Raw genomic sequence first — 22,588 nt, forward strand, 5'->3', positions numbered from 1 at the left:
ATGACTGAGGTGTGGTTAAGAACAGGAAAATAGATGAAATGATAGATTTGTTTCTGAAATAGACTGCATACTGCAGTATGGGCTGTATAGAGTAAACTGTCATTTTTATGAGATGTCTGTATAGCACATACAGTATAAACTGTCAAAAGTACTGCTGCATAAACGACATGCAGCCCAAATTTTGAAATGGTTCATATGCTTTTTACTCAGTCAGTGGTCTCTAATCCTCAATTAGTCTTTGACATCCAAGCTATTATTACCAGCAAATGGATTTGAGGGTGCGAAGCTTTCCAAAATGCACAAGTAATTGCTTAAAAACAGTTTCATGCATTGCGGTACTAATATGTTTCTTGTCAGACAGGAAATGAACTAGTTGCATGAAAGGAAAATGCACTAAAATTCTGTATGATCAGATCAGTAGTTATAATCTGACAATGCTATTGAACATAACTGTTTTCTTCGGACACATCATATTTCTAGGTATATTTCTGAGTGAAAAGTGCACGTTTATTCCTTCCTCAGCTGAATATGTGCATCATTTTCTTTAGACTCCAACCCTGTTATGGAAGCATTGTGTAATGAGAAGTTTATGGCAGATATACATTTTCTGTTTAATTGCTAAAGGGGAAAAGTATATTTTAATGAGTTTATTGCAACATATTAACCACACAGTGGTGAAAAAATGCATACGGTGCCTATAGTACCAAATTTAAATGCTCTGTAAGGGGGGTCTTGGGATGGTAAAATGTACAATTAATTAAAATAAACTAATGGTCTGGTTAAATCAAAGGATTGTACAGTCACTCTTGTTTTTGATGAACAAAAAAATCTATTAAACCGTGTTTCAGTCTTGCGCTCAAACAGAGTGACAAGTTAATATATTTGGATTACTGTTCTATAGCAAACAAAGGCCACTGTAAATGAATTCTACTGAACAGAGCATCTGTGTTTCTATGGAATTATTATTTAATTAAATAACTTATGAATAGGGTATTGTCCTTGAACTATGCCAAACCGTCTGAATTCAGAAGGCATTTACTGCCTCAGACACCTCTTCATCTCTTTTTAAGACTTCACTGAAATCATTAACTGTAAAAAAAAAAAATATATATATATATATATATTCCTGTACACTGTAGCGTAGAGGATTTTTCGCTTATCTCGACTTAAAGCTGCACTCTGGGAGCTTTTGCTTTACAATACCTTTGCATTTAGCTGGCTCTTATTTGTCCTGATAGAAGTGGATTTGGACTATACTGACATCTGGATGCAGGAAAGTACTTTAGTAACAAGAATCTGTTGTTTTAATATAAATATATTGGACTTTCTTGGATTTAATCTTAATATTTTTAAATGCTGTTGGTAGTTCGTGCTGATATACAGATGGCACTTTGCTGTAGCTGTGACCATTGTACTTTATTTATTGTGAAAAGCATGGACAAAGTGGAATATAAAGTAAAACTATTATTATTATTATTATTATTATTATTATTATTATTATTATTATAGCAGAAACTTGTTCAACTGCATAACACAACTGGTCATGTGATGTCAACATGGCAGCGGCCGAGAGGGTGAGACCCGCTTCACGTAGCCTACAAGAAAATATTTTTCTGGAAAAGCGCCCTGGAGTTGCAATCTCATTTTAATGATATTTCTTCCTAAAATGCTGTTCATTTTTATGTTTAAAACTTTTTAATAAACAACAATTACTGAGTGCCCCATTACTATTTAATTAAAGTGAGGTTTTGAGAACATTTAATAATGTTTCGTAAGTGACCTTTGGGAAAGCTTAATTCTTCATAATCTGATCTTCTAGCAAACCTGGCATGGCCACAACTGTCCTCCCTCCGAGCTCGGTGATGCTGAGAAGATCTCAAGCGGCACAGCACCTCCTCTCCTCCCTCAACGGCGCGCACAGCACCTCCTCGCCTTCAACACTTGGAGTAGACGGAATGGTTGCACTACTTGCATTATAACTGAGGCTGCATCCGTGTGCGCGTAAAACCGTTAAGGACAAGAACAACTGGACAAGAATAGAGCGATGCCATCTTGTGACGAAACCTCAATCCAGTTGCGAAAGGAGCAGGATGAATTTAGTGCTCTCCAGATTCTTGGCATACCTTTACGTCGGGCTCCAGGTCGCTCTCCAGATGTTTGTTTACCCTTGTCATCCGCATCCCCAGCCCTGTCACATCCTGGCACGCATTGGGCACACAGTGCGCTTGGGTGCGCTCCTGCCGACCCGCCAGCAGTCCAGGATACAGGGCGCCCTCAACCGCGCCCTGGTCCACCTCCGGCAAAGTGGGAACAACTTCTTGCCGTACAATCTGAGCTTGGAAGTATTGTCCCGAGAGCCGCTCAATGGAGACCCGGAGTCCATGTTCAGGTGTGTGTGTCAGGATATCGTTGTTCAGGGAGTCTCGGCTGTGCTTGCGTTCCCTCAGAACCACGAGGAGCTCATACAAGTGGAGTTCATGTCCTCGTTTTTGGAAATACCTTTCATCAGCATCATTGAACAGGGCGAACCTCTTAAGACACAGGTGAGAAGCAAACTCATTTTCTTTACTTTTATCCAAAGCGCTCTTTACATTTTAAGGAAGATATGGCCAAACTGTTCCGGTCTCGATGTACATTTTCCTTATACTGGCTGTTTTTATTATTTGTTACATCGTTTATACTCTCCGCTACAACTGTCGCTCTTGTTATTGAGGCATAATCAACATAAAAATGCGCTCGACAACCGGGACGTGTTTTGTTTCAGGGTTTTTCCCCCACTATGTGTGTCAAACTTTAATATAATGTCCTCAAATTAGTCTTAAACATATTAGAAATCTACAATGTCTGCCTAAACTGTAAATTAATGTCATGTAAATCGAGTGATGTAGCCACCAACAATTTAAAACATGGACTAGTTTTGTGCATTCAAATGTATTCAAATTTAAACAAATCGATTGTTTCAAATTATGCCTTCTTCCAAAGCCAACTCCCATGCCTATTTCCATTTTAAACATGCTGAACATAAACAGTTAACAGAATTGGAAAAAATATAGAAAAATGCATAAAACAAAGGTCAACACTCAACAACTCTAAAACATAAAACAGTATGTATGTGTTAGTCACTCTGATAGCTGTGGCAAATTTAGGTCTATATTGTCTCATTTTGTGCAGTGTTTGTGGAAAGTAATTGAAGATGCAAGAGAACCTACTGATAGACACCAGATGAGACCAGTTCTGTCATTTATAAAATTATAAGCCAGACATGAAATTATTAGCCAGATTCTACACAGTTTTACAATTTCTGCTGTTACCTCAGGAGGCTGGTTGTCAGAAAGCTGATAGTTTTCAAATGGTTCCATCTGTTCCCAAGCAGATTTTATATGTTGAGTGGAACATACAGTATAGACAGACTTAGGGCTGTGGCAAGTATTTCAGGTGTTTTTGTCCAGGGGCCGGACACAGAGGTCCTGATGTATTCCAGTGGAACAATCCTGACACTGTTTAGGGCTCAGGGTTGAGGCATGCTGACTCTCGTTAGTATTCTAAGCAGCAAACAGAGCGGATGCCAGTCGCACCAGTTGTTTCTGTCTCCAGCAGTGCAGCCAGTTGCAGCGGTTTCTCCTGGCAGGGAAACCTCAAAAGATTTTCCTCCCGTCAAACTCTGCCAGCACAAAGGAACAAAGGCGCCCCTGATTTTGCATAAAGAGCCTTGAGCAGTGGGTCAGGAGAGAGACTCATCTTTTAAGATGCTCATTCATAACAGCGTGATTTATCCTACATCTTACAACATGTCAGTCAAAAGGTTGTCGTGTCCTGTACATTTATGGCCTGGCTGCTTGAAAAATCTGCTTCATAAATAGTGTTATTCTTTGCCAGGGCGAAAACATAACCAAGGCCATTTCTGATTAATGAAAATTATTAGCAAAATGTTTGTGATTGCTTCATTTTGACAACCCTCAGGAAGTGTGAAATCATTAGTGCCCATCTTTTTCCTGACAGAGCAAGGCTTGGCTCATGCCATCACAGTGGAGTCGTTGACTTTCCAAATTACTTTAACAAATTAAAAGATATATTTAATACTATAAATTTCCCTGGGCAGCATGGGGACAAGGATGTTCGTATATTATAGGACGCAACCCCAGGTTATTATGCTGTCTGAATGCTTTTCAAAAGCAATATTCTCTATCCTTGGTGAATAACGTCTCCTTTCGGCTCTCTATACAGATGAAATAGCCATCCACTGGTGTCTTTTGTGGAGCACTAGCCTGAATTTGCAATTTGAGTGATTCCCATGAAATATTTTTTTCATTTCCGTGACTATATTTGCCCCAGAGCCAATTAAACACAGGGTAGATTACCATATTCTTAGTGTGCCTTAAATCATTTTGTTTGCTGACCAAATATGCCAGGCCTGTTTCGTTCAGGAAAATTCTTCTGCTCATCTACGCTTGAATGCTCATTAACTTGTCTCCCTTCTGTAGCAAATATTCCCAAGCACAAAAGGAAGATTAGCACATGCAAAACTCATTTTGTCCCTTTGAATTAAATCACAATCTAATCCAAAGGCCTTTCTCAATTATGCCCCATTGTTAGCTCACCAGTGGACAACCACTGGAAGGTTATTAAGCTTAATGAATCCTTAATTCAAGAGGGCTGTAGAGACTGTCCAAATGTTTATTTTCAGTTAAACTCCAGTTCATAACATTCAGAGTGGACTGAGAATGATCTCATGTACACCTAAATGAAGACATTAATTTGTGAAAAGCTACCGTTATCTTGTAGATGCCCCCTCATTATGTTATAGCGTGACCTTTTGCCATTGCAGTCTTGCCGTAATCATGGAAAAGAGTAACCTTTGGAAAATTGAAACCACAGAGCAGTGGTTTCTTTACAGTGTACATTCTGAATCTGTAAACCAGGGCCGAGAACCAGTAAGTCATCAGATGAATATTCATATATTCAGACAGCGCAATATTGATTTTGTACAACACTTTCAATAAAAAATAAGCTAATGTTGAATAACTTATATTTCAAACACAATATTGCCAGTTACTTTGTGTAGTTCACTCTGATAATGAAAATAGTTTCAAACGAAACAACAGCAGAATCTACCGTTGTGCGCCTCTGAGCAACATACAGTATAGTGTGCATATAGTGCTTTATACAATACAGATTGTTTCAAAGGGGTTAATATTAATAAACAGGAAAATATCAATGTTAATGTTGTAAAATTAATCAGTTATAAAGTGAATTCCGTTTCAGATGTAAAGCAGCTCTACTACTGAATGAATCAGTGTTGTAAACGAATTTCTTGACTGAACAATTCAATGACTCACTCATAAAGACAGTGACAGCATCCAAATTTGCATACCTCCCTAGTATATAGGAGGTGAAAAACAGTGTGTGAACAGAGTAGTAGCCTATGTCCAAATTCACTGTATTCATAAAACAGTAGGCAAAAAAAATACACAAATGCCTTACTTTTTCTGCCATGATTCTAAAGTGTGTATCTAATGGATACTTTGCTATCCCATAAGGCCATGGTAGGAGATTTGTGAATGACAGTGAAGTGGCGCAACTGACGCTGGTAGGTCACATGACGAATGTAGTAGATCCAGATTACATTCATGCTATATAGAACATGTTTTTTTTAACAGTCGCAAATTAATTTCGTTTTCAATAAGAATTACCTTCTCAGAGAGTATGTGATTTCTGACATAGCCAGTCCTGAATGAATCAGTTTTTTGAGTCGGTTAAGCGAATGATTCAATGACTAAAAAGATTTACCGTATTGACCCGAATATAAGACGATGTTTTTTTCTTGGGCACAGACAGTTTCAAGAAAGATGGACGTTGCAGTATTTTTTGTGAAGTTTAATGGAAACGCTACCTGTCTGATATGCAAAGAAAAAGTCGCCGTTCTAAAGGAATATAATCTCAAGCATCATTACTCGACTAAACATGGAGAACGTCTCTAGGTTACGTATGTAACCATGGTTCCCCGAGGGAATGAGACGCTGCGTCGAGCCGACTTTCAAAACAAAAATTAAAATAGGAAAAATATGCAATATGAAAATAATTGAAGACAAAATGTGTTTTACTGAGAAAAAACAAGATTTGGTTTTTAAAAAGCCTTTTTCCAAAAGGTACATCTGGAAAAAGGGGGGTCGTCTTATAATCAGGGTCGTCTTATATTCGGGCCAATACGGTACTTGTTTTGCTAAGAACTAGCATTTTGAATGAAGTGGTTGAATGAATGATTCACTGAATCACTCATAAAGGCAGTCACTTGTTGCCACCTACTGGCATATCAATGTAACCTGCAGTAAGAGTCGCTGAAAAAATCTTCACCACTTACACAGCCTGTCTGGAATGCTCAAACACAGACAAGTGAAGTGATACAATTAGTGAAAAGTCTCAGAATGTGTTTTTGCATTTAAAAAGTGATATGCAGACAGGTTTTATTTTTATTGAACTTTTTTTAACTTTACATAGGAACAATGGAAAAGCATTGCAGTAGAATACTAAAACGTGGTCTGTGTAAATGTCAAAGAAATATATGCAACAGTAGATACATTATCACAACTCACATTGTAAAACGAAGTGCCATCATATTGTGTTGAAATTGAATTTTAAGGAAAATGAACAAAACCTTATTGACTGTTATTTACATATGCAGTGTAGCGTGTAAAATGCATAGCTGAAGTAAACCATACAACATTACCCATTTCTGTGCACTGCACAAAATAAATATTTCTAAAAGCACCTGGCGAGCAAGCACTTATTAGTCATAGAGGTGGTCTACTCTCCTTCTGTTGATACAATGCCATGCACACATGCATGCAAGTCACCACCTATTCCCAGCTGGAACAATGCTGATCATTGGAGCATTGCTGCTGTGATTGTCTGTAGTCTGGATCGCTCCATTATGGAGGCCGAGGGTGTAAATAAAGTGTGAAATACCTGGAGGAGATGGTCTGTAATCTCCCACATGTGTAGGGTTGAGATAAGCACAGATGGGCCGCTGAGGTCTGTGACAGTAAGGATGCGGGAAGAGCGTGGTGCATCAGCCAGGTGAGGAAGAATGCTGCGAGCTGCGCTTACGGGGCCGAGATGGCTCAGTGTTGCCAGGCACTTAGCATTACAGCACCCCAGCACATTCATATGATTTAATACACATCCGCGTATGTGGTTTAATACTATCTGGATTTGGGTTAATGCCCATATACTGTAAGCCGAGAATACTCTGACCCATCAAAACGAATTGAGCAGGTAAGCTGAGGGATGTTTTTTGGACTCTCTGTGTTGGTGTATGTTTCGTAAAAAACAAGTTTTTCTCTATTCTGATGCAGTTGCAAGAATATGAGAGTTTAATTGAATCTAAAACTCTTTTTCCAATAAGTGGTATGACTGCGCCCTGAGGTACTTATGACTCTTCCCTGACCTTATACCTTATTTCTGCTCTAAAATGTGTGTCTTTGAAAATTCAACCCTCTTTCTGCCGGAGGTGAGCTTTGAAATGGTGCCTGATCTCTCAATATAAGGTGATTGAGTTTTCACTTTGCTTCTGAATACAGCACCTCGCTGAACGAATCTCACTGGCGTTCAGATCTCATGACAGGAATGATTCATTGTCTTTATTTTGGCTGTTGGCAGCTTTATGGTGAGCACAGCGCTGACCAGGCTGCACTCATGCCAACGATGCCTCTCCAGAGTGGCTAATTCTTGTTTTGTTATGGAATGAATATTTGTTGCTGTTTTCATTGTGCTAATCATAGCGTACTTCACTGCTCATAGCAAAACAATGAACAGTCTGTTGATCTTTTTATCAGTTAGATCATCTAACTGATATTTTAAATCAATATCTGTATCTCAATCTGCAATCTTATAGCCTCTCTGATTGCTTTGATGATGGAGAAAACACACAGAGAGAGAAACAGCAGCGTCTGTTCGTTTTGGCATGGGAACCTGCAAACGGCATCTATTCTGAATGGGGGAGAGATTTGCATAAGCGGGTATTACAGTTTAGCACTATGGGTACTTTTGATGCAAAGTTCCCTTCTGTATGTCAAAGTCTCTCTGTAAGTCATTTTCCATCTCTTCTCCCTCTTCATTTTATTTCCATTAGTTTTGTCTTATCTCTTTCACCCAACTCTCTCATGAGTATGTTTCAATTATCTTCCCCTTTTTTGAAGGGATAGGGAAAAAAAGACTTGGGCTGGATAACAAGCAAAAGATGTGACAACCGTTCCCATCATGTATGAGTCACAGTACCGTTTCTAGGCATAGGCAAGCTAGGCGGTCGCCTAGGGCACCACCAGCAGGAGGGGGAGCCAATGAGCGCATGTACTGGTGCTTCATTTTAGCAGGGTTGTGATGAGTGGCACGGCCACCCTGAAATATGATTGCCGCCCCCACTGGATCCCCTAACATCATCGGGTTACAGTACTGTCATTCTGACGATGCCTGTATGCCACTGGATCAGAGTGATGTCAATTGCTGCCTGATTGTTGCATGCAAAGTTTGCATTTGGAGCGCTCAACATCATTAGATCAATGGGATCTGTCAGTGCTTTGGCAAGGTAAGGCTTTTTTTGCCATGCAATAAAGCCAAGTTCAAAGGCCAATTTAAAATATTGGTACAATAAAAAGTGCACAAAATAAGTATTTTGTTTATGCAGTATTTGTGGCAGTCGAGAAATCATGTTGTGAAATCGGTCCAAAATGTGTGCGGTTTTGTGCCAATGCATTGTTAAAGGATCAGCGTGTTGTTTAATATTCCCAACAAACTTTAACAGCCAATTTAAAAATATTGGTGTAGTAAAATTCGCTAATTCACAAGATCAATACATCCTTTATTAAACCGCTTTGTTGAATTTAACGCATCCTTACAGTCTATGATCCTTACGGAAGTGTCGAAATGCTGAATCAATTAATTCACTTCCAACAGCGCTTAATGGGAGCAGCGTCATACACATAGAGGGCAGAGTGTCGCGTTATTTAAAGGTGTAGTTCACGCATCAATGAGTAACAAAGGAACAAGTAGCTGCATTCTGATTACTTTTATGCCACTGATCAGGCTTTTATATCTAGTATGAGGTAACAACGGGTTTTATATTTGAATGAAAGAATGCAATAACTGACAAAACAATTGAACAAAAAACAGATAAAGACAAAAAGTAGCCACTGATAATATCTAAACATGTATCCAAATCCAAATGGAATAAAATTAATTTATGTGTGATGACAATTTCTTAGAAACTAGGGATTGTTACATAGAGCTATAAAGGCATCCAGTGGCTATAATGGTATTACAGATAATAAATTGTGCAAAATGTTTATCCTAACAGTCAATTTGCAAATAATGCGTTCAAATTTGTGCAAATCACAATGCGCTGAATCTCCACAAATTAGTGTTGTTACTATGACAACCAATTTGAATGTGAAAAAAAACTGATATCTGAAAAGTAATTATAATAACCTATATGCAAATATAATTTGGAAATGTGTCAAGGTTGTTATTTAAGATTTGAGTGTTTACATAATCAGTTTTATGTTATTTTGTATGCAATCTTATATTTTCTTGTTTGGGAGTGGGATGGGGGTGGTGCTAATAGGGATTTTGCCTAGGATGTCAAAATGGCTAGAAACGGCCCTGATGAGGCACACACATGCATGCACTTCTGATCAGAGCAAAGACTGCCGTCCATCCGCACAAAGATGCCTCTGCCTCAGTTAAGCTGTACGTGAGGGATTTCACTTTCTGTGGGAGAGATCTGGCCTTATTTAACTTGCATCAATTCATAAAATACACTCCTGCACTTAAAGGAATACCGCACGCATTATGATAGACCTATAGAAAAAAATATTTGAATCTTTTTCTTTTCTAAGAATGGCTTAACTTGAAGTGCTGTAAAAAAAAATTTGGAAAAAAATATTATTTTAAGGTACTTTATGATATGTTGCCATACGGCAACAGCATAGTATGTTGCCATATGGCTACACCATGCGGTAGAGGGTTAAGGGTATTGAACAAGTTAAGTTCAATTGACAGCATTTGTGGCATGATGTCTACCACAAAAAAATAATTTCAACTTACTCGTTAAAAAACAAAACAAAAAAGAAGGTTGGTTCTCTTTTTTAAGGCTTTACAAGCCTTACAATCCTTTTATAAAATAACTTTACATTATTTGCATATTTACATATTTTACACTTATTTTTCTGTTAAAACTTGAGTATTATTTGAGCTGTAAAGTAGTTTTTTTTTATTTGCATGGTCATTTTAGGGCTATAGGTGTTACATTGTCATGGCAACAAAGTAAACTGGATATAATTTTACACAGAAATGGTTAGTAATGTTTATCTATGCTGTTAACACTTAACCTAAAACCAGTAAACAAATCTGGAAGGAAAAAAGGAAAGGTTAGCAAGTCATTTTTCTCAGACCAAAATGATGTTAACACACATATTGTTTAAATCGTGTGGCTAATGGATCCTTTTCACATTTCTGGGGTTCTCAATTGTCATTGTAGGTGAATGGAAACTATACAACAAAAATAATTTTTGCTTTCCCATTTGCTGCAATAGCAAAAGAAAAAATCCATGTTTACTATAACCTTACAAAAAAGAAACAAATAGAGAGACTGATTACGTTGATCGAACGTGAGAAAGATGTCAAATTTGCTGTCCCTTTTTAGAAACACAGCGTTAATAGTTTTCTGTAATTTAATGCCAAGGTAATATAACACAAAGTAAAATGTTATACTGTAGATGTACATACATTTTTTTTTTAATGAAAATATAAACATCTTTTCTAGATTTACGATGTTAATAACTGTGGAAACATGTCATCACAGTCTGTGAAAAGGGTCCAGATTAAAATGTGAAATTTATTTATGGATTTGCCCCATTCACTTCCTTCGTAAATTCCTCCCTGTAACCCAGAATTTAGCATTTTTTAGGATAAAGTTATTTTTAAGGCAATTAATTGTTAATCAACATTATAGTACAAGTGCTAGTGATTGAGTTTAACTTGTATTGCACCCGGAATATTCCTTCCAACACCAACAGCACTTTTAGTTCTATTTATTTTATGAGCAGTTGTAGGATTTATATCACTCGTCAAAGCTTTCATTGTTTTTAATGCCAGTTGAGAAAGGAGAAATTAACACAGTTTTGCTTTGAAGCAGCAGTAGAATTTTCACCTTCAGATTCATTAATATCCACCCTCATTCAGATAACTAAAATGTTTTCCCAGTCTTGTAATGTGCCTGAAGCTGGGTCAACCTCAAGCTTTTAATGTTTTTGCAGTTACAGTGCAATATGGAGCTTGTCTTCATAGATACTCTCAGTGTTAACTGGGGATACGCAGAGACAGCCATGTGGAAGTGTTTATTCAGCTCTGTCAGACTCACTTACTGTTGGCTCTGTGTTGCTGATGATTGCAGACATTGTGCTGAATTACTTTTTGTGCCTCCCTGAACCGTCTTGCAAGGTTGTCCAGCCCCCTAAATGCACATTGCTTGGCTATCAGAATTCTTGATAACTTTTATCTTTTTTTTTTTGTTTACCGTTTACCATTTCAAGGGAATCTGAAAACATGACCTGCGCTGCCTTGACATCTCCAATAACATTATTTTCCCCCATATAGATGACACAGAGGACTAAAGGGAGCAGACGTCAACTGCCCGCGTTTATTTACAGCTTCACCTTTAAAACCACAGGCATTATGAAACACTGGAACATCGGCCATCATTAATAATGAATCACTCACTCATCATGATTTAATGAGGGTTTAGATGCCCTGCATGAGGATAATGCAAAGCCTTGACAGGTAAAACTATTGCCTTTAAAATACCCCTTTACAGTTAGAAATAGATTTAAGTTTAATGGCAAACAAATATAACAGCCTTTAACTCTTTATTAGCAAGCCAGCATATTTTATTCCACTGGAAATCCATCAAACCACCAACTACTTTGAATGGATTGTAGATTAAAACATTCCTTATGCTAGAAAAATGTTCCAGGAAAAGTAACTTACATATAATATTTTTATTTTTATTCTTTCTTGGGTTTGTCCTTTTGTTATTTGTTGGTTTGTTTTTCTGGGTTTTACTCTTGTAGAAAAACAAACCACCATTTGGAAAATTAGATAAGACATTGCATATAGATAATGGTTTTGTATTGGTTTGCGGTTTTCAAAGAGGCTTTTAAGAGGGGTCTGCAAGAGTGTTATAGATATTATATTTTATATACATTATACATTAAAATATATATTTTAATCAGGACTGTCGAACAATTATTATTATTATTTTACCTAATTAAGTACGTGTGTTGAGCTGAGTAATTGCCTCACAAAAGATAAAGTTATTATTGTGTTAAATGAGAAAAATGTTGAATAGACATAACAAAAAAGCCATGACATTGTTTTCAGAAGCTGCATCTGAAGTTGCATTTAGGTATATTTACATAGACTGTTCAGAGGAGGCATGAATGCATTTACACTGAAATTAAAATTGCATAAATAATGTTTCTGTAACGGAGCTGACAAGACGAGAGACGTGCGGATCCATCTGCAAGGCTTTATTTAAAGACATGGTCAACACAGGCAAGAGTCGGACAATGGCAGACAGGTATATAGAGGGCAAGACTGAAGAGTAATCCGAAACACAGGCGATGGTCCAGGCGAGGGGTAAACAGTATCCAAACAGGGCGAGACGATCTAAGACAGGGGATATACTTCAGGGCAGGCAGAGATCATACAGACACGAATGGCTAAGGCAATAAACGGGAATAAACAGGAATAAACTAGACTTTCACTCAGAAAACGCGGAATGGCTCCGTAAAGCAGCTATCACTAGGAGAGTGATAAACACAGAACAATACTCGGCGACTTGAGCAGGATCTGAGTGGGTGTTATATAGTGTGTGTAATAGCTTTCAGGTGAGCGTGTGATTGGTTACAGCTGTGTGCAATCAGTGCAGTGGATGATGGGAAATGTAGTCCAGGGTATAGTGTAACAGTCTGTGTAGTGTGAGAGTCCATGTAGTGAGCGGGTGACCTCTGGTGGTCAGTGAACGGAAGTTCATAGACCGGATTCGTGACAGTTATGAGATTAATGGGATTTAAATGGGCATTAATGGGTTTTAAAAAATTTAATATTGAAATATTAAATTATTTTTTTTAAAGGAAATTATACTCTCAACTGGAAACTAAAATTGCCAGTAGGTGGCGGAAAGTCACTGTCTTAATGAGTGAGTTGTTCAGGCATTCATTAAACAGATTAATTTAAATGGCTGATTCATTCAGAAATTAAGCAATGTTACTCTCAATTAAATTGATGGCTCACTCAATTTGTTCAAAACTGCAGATTCGTTCAGTAACAAAATGCTACTGTGTGTTGCTCGAAAAAGGGCACAACAGTTCTGCTGTGGCTCTGTTTGAAACTATTTTAGTTGGCGAAATTGTGCAAAAACAGATAACACAGACAATATTGCATCTAAGATGTAACAATATTAACTCCTTGTTTATGAAACCGTTGTATAAAATCAGTATCACATTTGCAATTGTGCAGATATCTGTAAAAAAAAAAACAGCATTCTTGCTCAAGTGATATTGCTAAACTATAACATATTATATAAATATAAGACAAAAAACCCATATGGGCCCTTATATCTTGAATTTTAGGTGCATATAAATGTATTCCAATAGGACAGTCAGTCATCGTCCTGCATCATGTTCGTCAGCAATGGCATTCAATGTAAAACTAGATGACGAACACATCTGGCATTAAAAACATTTAATAACTTTAAAACGTTATTTTTCCCATAATTAATTACACCAAATTAACACATTAAATCAACAGCCCTGATTTGAATAAGTAGTTGCTTTTAAATTTATTTAATTTATTTTTTTTAATTTGGAAACAAATAATCATATCTGTGGGTTCTTGGCATAAAAAGGTTGCAAAGCCCATTGAACTTAAAGAGAGTCTCATGGAATGAACATACTTCAGTCCAGAAGACTTACAAAGATAACTATAGCTCTACCGCTATCTGCCTTTAGTCCCAAATGATACACCTTCTCTGGAATTCATTGCCTTCAGCCTCAGAGCAATACATCCTTCAAATCGCCTATATCCTAGAAAACCACTATCTTTTTTGCTGAATTTTAGATTATCTTTACATTCATATGTCCTGTTCCAGAGTTTTATACTCTTCCCAAAGCCATCAAACAGAGGCCTTCATTTCGCCTCAGCCTGATAAATTTCCACCCACCAACAGACTCTGTTTTTTGGCATCCCGACCTCCCGGGAGGATTCAGGCCTGTCGTGCTCAGACATCGATTGCAAAATGTTATTCTTTCTGAGCAGAAACCATGTAAATGTCAACCAGAACTTGAAAAGGGATGACTGATCCAAGCATGAAATCATCATTATCTGCAAAGCACAGACCAATAGTCTTTGGATTAGGGAAATTCAGTGATGACACAGAGAGGTGCTACGGCTCTTTCCAAAACTGAGGAATTGGAACATGAGCTTAAAAGCAGCTGTTGTAAAGCTGTGGTTTTAAATTGAAAGACACTCATAGAAGGAACAATAGTTTGTTAATTCCTCTCATTTTATCACAGGCCATCATCATAATTGGCTTTTCAACCATTAGCAATAATAAAGTCAGTTTATATCTTTTATATAATAGTTTATTATATCATAGTTTATTACCATCAACTGACATGTAGCAACGTTCATGGGTCAGGCTTAAAAGGGTTACTTAAATCATAAATTTATCCTCAAGTTAATTAAAATTTTATCAATTATTAATGGATAATTATTCATGTCATTAATCCTGGGACACATTACGCGTCATGCATCATATACTAGGATCTTTTCTGAAGCCCACCGTGGAGCAGGCCTACTGCCGGCCTGGCTTTTAATCAGATAACATGTTTCAGTGAAGATATTTTTGCATAAAGCCTGAAAAGATTACTCTTTACTTGTGATGTCCTTTGCACATTTCAAATGCTATCAGTCAACATTCTCAGAGCAGCTTTGCATACGAAGCGTCTAGATGAGGCTGGGCCGAGTGGGCTGCATATGCCAGGCTGTACAGAGAGAGGATTTCAGTGCACTTCAGGCTGACTGTGGATGGCAGCTCTCGCTGCCTAGTGCTTTCCTTGCTAATTGAGCAAAATGCAGCGCACGACTCATGGAAGTAATGCTAATTAACTTCTTAGCAATCTGAAAGTTTAACATGGCTCTGTACATTTATATGCACCACAGTAAAAGGATTTTTGAACACTGTTCCAGAGAGTGTGAAAATTCAGGATTCAGAGCATGTTGGTTTGAAAAAATTGCTCCCACGCATACTTTATGTGTAGATTTACTGTAACTGAGGAACTTATTTTGGTAGAGGTGTCAGAAGCCAGTGGGAAGGCAGCTAATCTGTGTCTGTTTTATATCTGCTGAAAAGATCTCGTCTGGCCATCAGAACACTAATAGTATTCAAACTTGTTACAATTAAACAGAAAAGTTAACGTTAACCTTTTCTTATCAGGCTGACTTAACAAAAGTCAATTAAGTAGGCACTTTTTGGATGAGCAGCAGGAACATATAATTAGATTTTCATTATACTTTTATTTTGTCTTTAGATAATTATTTAGATAACTTTCCCAAAGGTATCTAATTATGATACTAAATTCCTTTTTATCAGTGTTCTGTTATATTGAATTTTAACTTTTAGTGTCATTACATAATTAAGATAAGAACTAAAAATGTCAAATATATTTTGTAAGTACTTTTTTCCCGTCACAGTGTCCTAAAATTGTAAAATGTGTATTTAAAAATGTTGGTAAAGGGGATAAAATATTTTCTATCCCAATTAAATTTGCAGACACAACAATAAGTAGTTCAAAAAAGTGTAAAAATTGTAGTGCAGTCCAACATGCCAGTTTCTGATTCAGCCAATGACAAGAGGTTGGGGCGGGGCTACCTGTTTGTCCAAGCAATGGAAGATGGGTGTAGGGCAGATGAGTCGGTTATTTTTTTATATTTTCTTTAGTGTTTGGTGCATGGAGGCAGAATAACATCCTTCTTTAAATACAACTTTAGAGCCTGTAACCAAACCTTGTGAGGATGACCCAGACCTTTGAGAGATACTGAGAGCGCAATCCTGCTTTGTCAACATTACGGCCTTAAGCACAGCTCTAAATCACAGCTCCTCAAGGACTGTCTTTGCAATGAACTGTAACTTTCTTTGCACGAAAAGCCGCTGCAAAAGTTTATTCTAAAGACATTTTAAAGTTCACTGTTGGAAAATCTGAAATAGTATATCTAATTCCCAAGCAGGCAGCCACGCATATTTTGCCAGCCTTTGTAGCACTTTCCATTTAAAGAAAAAGTAATAGATGATGAAGCTTTATGATAGTAATCTAATTTCTCGAGTAATACGTCAAACTAATGTCCAAAGAATTGGTTAAACTTAATGTTGTGCTCTTTGACAGCTTTCGCACCTTCACAGAGGACCCATTCCTCTGGCATGCGCTGCTGGATGTTTAAGATTCTGTTCTGGTGAATTTGGACAGGATCATTTGGTAAATCACCTCATTCATAAACTCACATTTCCCCAAATGGCTTTCATTTTCAAATATTACTTTATCGCCCAGTGGGAGTGCACATTGCACTATTCACCAGGCCTAATGTGAGTGATCGCTCCTATTATAAAGTGTAAAAAAATATATGTTGATTTCAAAGCCTCATTACAGTGCTGTTTTCTATCCTATGGAGTTATAAATTTATGGGCTTTCCTTTCACTCACGGAATGGGACATTTTTGCAGTGTCATATTAGGGTCACTGTGGAGCAAACAAGATTTGGAAATGTTATCAAGACTAATAACAGGTCATAGTCAAGGCAGCTAACATTTAATAACAGGGAAATGCCATTATACTTCAGATGCAAACTGGGCGCAGTGGTGCACACAGGACAGTGATGTAGTGATATACACAAAAAATGTAACCAGCAGCAGCAGTAAAAAAAAAAAAAAAGGAAACACTTTCTGCCCTTGGAGAGGAAAACAATCACAGTTTGGGGCAAAATGCTCACACTGGCAGCTGCTAAAAGAGCTGAGCTTTGGGTTTCTTGGCTTTGGTTTCCTTTTCATCATTACACCATATAAAGTTTTGATTCCTGTAACACATATGCACAGTTCAGATAAGAAAATTAAAGTGCCGTTTTAGTCACAGCTTTTGACACATAGCATTTTGTAGCATTCTGATCTCAGTGCAATTGATTATCCCTACTCATACCAAATCCATAAAGCAATTGATTAACCTTATAATGCAAAATTATTACAGCACAAAGCTAAATCAATAAATAATAATTAATCTTTCTTTACCATAAAAGTGTAATAATTCATAATATTTTTGGGCTCTTCTTATAGCAGTTTTACAAAATATAAAAACAAAATACAATCAGTTTTATAATTATGCATAATATTATTTAATTATCCTATTATAATATATAATATAAGAAATGTTCATAGTAGAGCTTAATGGATATTCTCAAATAAATGCCCAATGAAGGGAGACATTGTAGTGATGCTTTGTGCTTCACCACTTTCATCAGCCATGTTGAATTTACGCTGTCATAAATAAAAAACACAAAGTCTTCATCTATAATTGCATTCCTTCAAAGTAGGCACTTTTGAATAAGTACTTCCTTTGTGAACGATAAAAAATTATGTTCTGGATAAATGTATGTAGTATGAATGTGATCCAAATGTAGTACATTCATCTTGTTGTCATTGTTATGTGACCTACAGCATCAGTTGTGTCGCCTCACTGCTATTCACAAATCCTCTCCTGTCGCCTTATGGGACTGTAAAGTGCCCGTCAGATGTGGACTTTAGTAGTAGGTCATCAGGGTACTTTTTGTCTACTTTTTTTTATGAATATATAAAGAAGACAGTCATACATAATCGGTAAGGGTCCACCGTCATCATCTGTGATGGCTTGGATATTACATCATATTTTGATGGGTTAAAAATTTGTTTTAGTAGTGGACACTGTGCATCAAAAGTTTCTATTTTCTTTCATGTTTTTAATTATCATAGCAGATCAGAAATGTAAAACAAGACATGAAGCACTTTGATGATAATGCAGCGATTATGAAGAGCTGCCATCTCTCTGCTTATCTGATGCTGAAGTGAGCCTCGGGTGCAGTTTGAGACTTGGGATGTCACACATTTGCTAAGACACGCTTATGCCTAATGATGTGGCTAACTAAACACAGAGGGGACGCCACTCAGTATGGCAGACTGAAAGCATCGCTTTCAAGCCACATGAACAATTTATGAAGCATGATATCTACTCTTGACATCACATATATAAGCTGCTCACCCTTTTTAATTATGCTAAATCCTTTTTTTATAGACTAATTTGCATAAATAGTGTAGATACATAAGCATAAATCACTCCTCAGGTCATAATACCCAAAACAATTTATATGTATAATGATATATTGCATAAATCACTTCTTTATCCCCACATGATCCTCTTCAGATGTCAGTCAGAGGCCTAAAGAGAGCCTCATTTTCATTCGTAATTAAACATTTGTTTTTTGCAAGCCTGTGTAAGTGTTTCAAAATCATTCATGTTGTCAAATCTTTACCAGTTCCCACAGTGGTCTTTCTTAATTAAGTTACTGTCACTCTTAATAGAGGAGAAGCAGTATTGATGTATCTTTCCCTCACATTTCTCTTTGCCATCATATTTCTTTCCTCAAAACATTGTGAGGCAGAATTTTATATCTAGATAAGCAGTTTTCTTTACGACATTAAAGCACTTTGGCACAACATTGTGGAACTAAGAAGATGAAGAACTACCAAAAGTTGATTACAGAGTAGGGATGAGTCAGGATGGTTGACTAGTCGCCCATAAACCAATTACTGAATTATTAAGTTTGACAAGGTTTAGATTTTATTTTATTTGGCTTCTTCTCAGAGAAGATTTTAGCATGGTTTTAGCATTGCAGACGTCTTGCCTCAGGAAATTAGTCTTTAAATTAATCTTTATTAAAGCACTGCATCAAAACACTGCTTCTGTTAACACGTCCACCAATAAATGTCAAGACAATTACTATCGGGCTTCAGATCGCCTTATTTGACCAATGTTCCATTATTTAACAGACTCCCAAGGTCACCGTTTTTGTGTTGACTGTGGCATTTTTGTGGAATTAAAGGTTATAGATATTTAGCCTAATTATTTGTTGAATATCTGACATTTTCAGCACCATTTACCATGGGCTGTGCAGTCTCTGCTGTTTGTTAAATGTTAGTCTGTGTATATGCAGATAGAAATTTTAGGCTGTTGCTTCATGTTTTGCACCACGAATGTTGTGTTTTTGATGTGGCATGTCAAGTTAAAAATAGTTTTGCTTTTAGAAACCCGTCTTGACACCTGAGTTCTGTTTCATTCTGTTACGCTCCCTCAGGCTGTTTCTGAAAGCAAGACCCAAGGGCTAGAGATTTGGCTGGTTAGCATGGCCCCGTTAGACCCTGCTGCTAGTTGTCATAGACCAACTGGTTCTTTAAAACATCTTTTACCATTAATAGCCATTCGAAATCAGCCTTTAATTCTGATGAAATAGTAGATTTCATAAAATGAAAATGAAATGCAGAAGGTATAAAACAGACCATAAATTCAAAGTTAGGTACCTCACAAACTCATCAACTATCAGAGCAGAAATCATTGGGTTTTACTAGAGTTTAGCCGTCTGTTTCAGGAAGATAGGCAGTAATTTCCAATTTCTCTGCTCAGTTATGGGTTGTTTATGGATCAGGTTCCATCGCTGTGTGAGAGTGACAGATAGATTCAGCAGGTCCGTCTTCCACACCTGCACAATAATTTGATGGTGAAACTACTGTTTGTATTAGTCTGCAAAACCTGTATGTTGCTGTGTTAGATATTAATGAAATGTTACTCAGCATTTGGACCATTTATGAGATGTCAGGTAAAAAAAACAGCACCCATTTAATTCCCCCTGGTGTTAAGACAGATTGTGAAAATTGCTTGCAAGGTGTGGGAAAAGTGGAAATGGAAATAGACATTTCCCGCTAAACTTCCAAGACGGAGAGAACAGATCAAACTGCTCATGCTGCTCAGATGCTGTCAGCTTGTGGATCCATTTAGACATGAGAAGGGTAAAGACCTACTGGGTGCAGGTATTGTTTGGAGGAGCAGCTGTTTTCAGATCGATTGAGCAATGAGAGGCCTCAAGGCTGAAAGTTTGCCTTCACATAGAAGGTGTTTGTTTGTTTGCTTGTTTGTTTGTTTGCTATTCACCTGGCATCACCTGGATTTACTGGTAAATAAAAGATAAGCCTGCCCCCGTCCTCTCTTCTTATCTTAGCTCCCATATGTACACAGCACAATCCTGGGACCCCCTTGGTCCATTTCTATTTTTTGAAGCCTTATTCTTTTGTTTCAGCAAAGCAGAACTTCGAGACCAAATGATTGGCGTGTTTTAATCTTTTTCCTTTAAATTTATCCGGTTTGGCATCACCGCATGGAGTCGTCAGTGTGTGCGCTAATTCATGTGCTTTAAGTAGCAGTGAAAGTCACAGGGACGCGTGTCAGAGCCGCTGGCGGTAATGTTATTCTAGTCACACAGGTTTTAACTTTGCGTGGGGACTCCTCTTCAGCGCCGCAGCCCCGTGCTGCTCACTCGCAGGCAGCACCCCACTAGGTTCAAACAGTCACTCTCCCCCTCAGAACACCCAAGCATCCGATTTTTCACTCTCACAGCACATTCATGCACGCCTCCCTGTCAGTCCACATCAAAAACAGCAGAGTGTCTGTGTAAAGATGGCCAGGAGCATTTTCAGATGATAGCTGACGGCTCTTCCTCACTGTTTTAGTGTCTGGTTTTTATTCAAGTGATTCAAATGTTTCCAAGATTGCATCAAAACAAGAGTTGTGTTCAGTGTTCTTGAGTATGAGGTCATCATAAGTTCAGAGTAAGTAATATATTCCTCTATTTGCCTATAAGGCAGCTTTGGGAGATGGAAGTCACGGGAGATCTAACACTCTCCCAAGACTTCCCTCTTACTTATTCAAACGTATAGTCATTAGGGAATACAATATGCATTTGCATCCAGAAGATATCTGTATTTTATCGTGAGGTTTGTTTTTTGTTTTGATGAGTCAGTGTGAAGACCTAACTAGGGTTACATTATCTAATTGCGATTTTATTTCTTTTATGCAATTGTGATTGCAGTGTGTGTGTGTGTGTGTCTACAGGTTTGGTGCACTTGTGTTTTTTTCTTACTTATAAAAATTGTATTTGCAATTCAAAATGCTCTAGGCTTGTTTGTAGGGCTGTATTATTTGGCCAAAAATTTGTATCAATATGACAATAATAATAATAATATTGTTGTTGTTGTTGTTTATTGATTATTATTATTATTATTGTTACTGCTAAATTAATATATGAAACAAAAGGAAAAATATTACTATTGTTAGATTTCTCTTTAAAATAAAATATGAGTATTAAAAATATTATACAAATATTTTACAGTGTAACTTTATTACAATTAAATTACTATTTAAAATATTTATGGCTGTTTAATTTCTTAAATTTCAAATGTTTTCAAACCATTGAATAGGAAGCGTCTAAATAAGGGGTGCAAAACTAATTTCCTGGATGGCCACAGCCCTGCAGAGTTTAGATCAATCCTGCTCCAACACACACATGTAGTTTTCAAATAAGCCTGATTAGCTGCATCAGGTGTGTTTATAGGGTTGAAGTTAAAGTCGTAGCTCCACCCCTTCAGGATGCGAGTGAAGGATGCAAGGAAAAGATGCGAGGTTGGAGGAATTGAATCAAGTGAAATTATATATCTTCGCTCGCTTTAGTGTAACTTCAAAGCGTCATCAGCTGCGCTAAAGGGATCTTCCTTTATGTTGTTAAAGTTTGTTATTTAAGACATTCATAATAAATATTAATAAAGCAAGATGCCCTGTTTGAAATATATGACATGTATGGTTTATTTGAACTGCAAAGGTAAAAATATAAATGTAAATTATTACAACAGATGTGAAGGGGGAGAATAATTTATACGTGCGTTAGGTTTTCCCATAAAAAACACTTCCGCAAAGGATACACCTGTGTATCCTCGCTCATAGCTCCTCTGGAAGCCTCCTCACTCCTCGATTCTCGCCTCCTCACGGTGCAATTAGAGAATTGAGATGTCCTTCAAGATGGCTGAGCTCGATCGGTTTCCGGGTCATAGGATGGAGGACGGAGGAATGAGGAAACAAGGAGGGATATTGAGAAGTACCCCAGGAGTTTTGCAAACCTGCCTTAAAGGGATAGTTCACCCAAAAATGAAAATTATGTCATTAATTACTCACCCTCATGTCGTTCCAAACCCGTAAGACCTTCGTTTATACACAAACACAAATTAAGATATTTTTGATGAAATGTGAGAGCTCTCAGACCCTGCATAGACAGCAACGCAACTGTAATGTTCCCAGGTCCAGAAACGTAGTAAGGACATCGGTAAAACAGTCCATGTGACATCAGTGGCTCAACTT

General features: G+C 37.4%; 1 protein-coding gene across 1 annotated transcript in view; it reads left to right on the forward strand.

The window, feature by feature from the left end:
- The first annotated feature begins 1,965 nt into the window (after positions 1-1,965).
- LOC107674402 (glutamate receptor ionotropic, NMDA 3B-like) overlaps positions 1,966-22,588 on the forward strand; it is a 44,692-nt gene continuing 24,069 nt past the window's right edge. Inside the window, exon 1 of the mRNA XM_016468365.1 lies at positions 1,966-2,543. Coding sequence (XP_016323851.1) covers positions 2,091-2,543 — 453 coding nt within the window. The 5' untranslated portion in view covers positions 1,966-2,090. The remainder of the gene's footprint in view (positions 2,544-22,588) is intronic.

Source organism: Sinocyclocheilus anshuiensis, unplaced genomic scaffold (assembly GCF_001515605.1).
Source record: "Sinocyclocheilus anshuiensis isolate Anshui unplaced genomic scaffold, SAMN03320099.WGS_v1.1 scaffold962, whole genome shotgun sequence".
Classification (NCBI taxonomy): Eukaryota; Metazoa; Chordata; class Actinopteri; order Cypriniformes; family Cyprinidae; genus Sinocyclocheilus; species Sinocyclocheilus anshuiensis.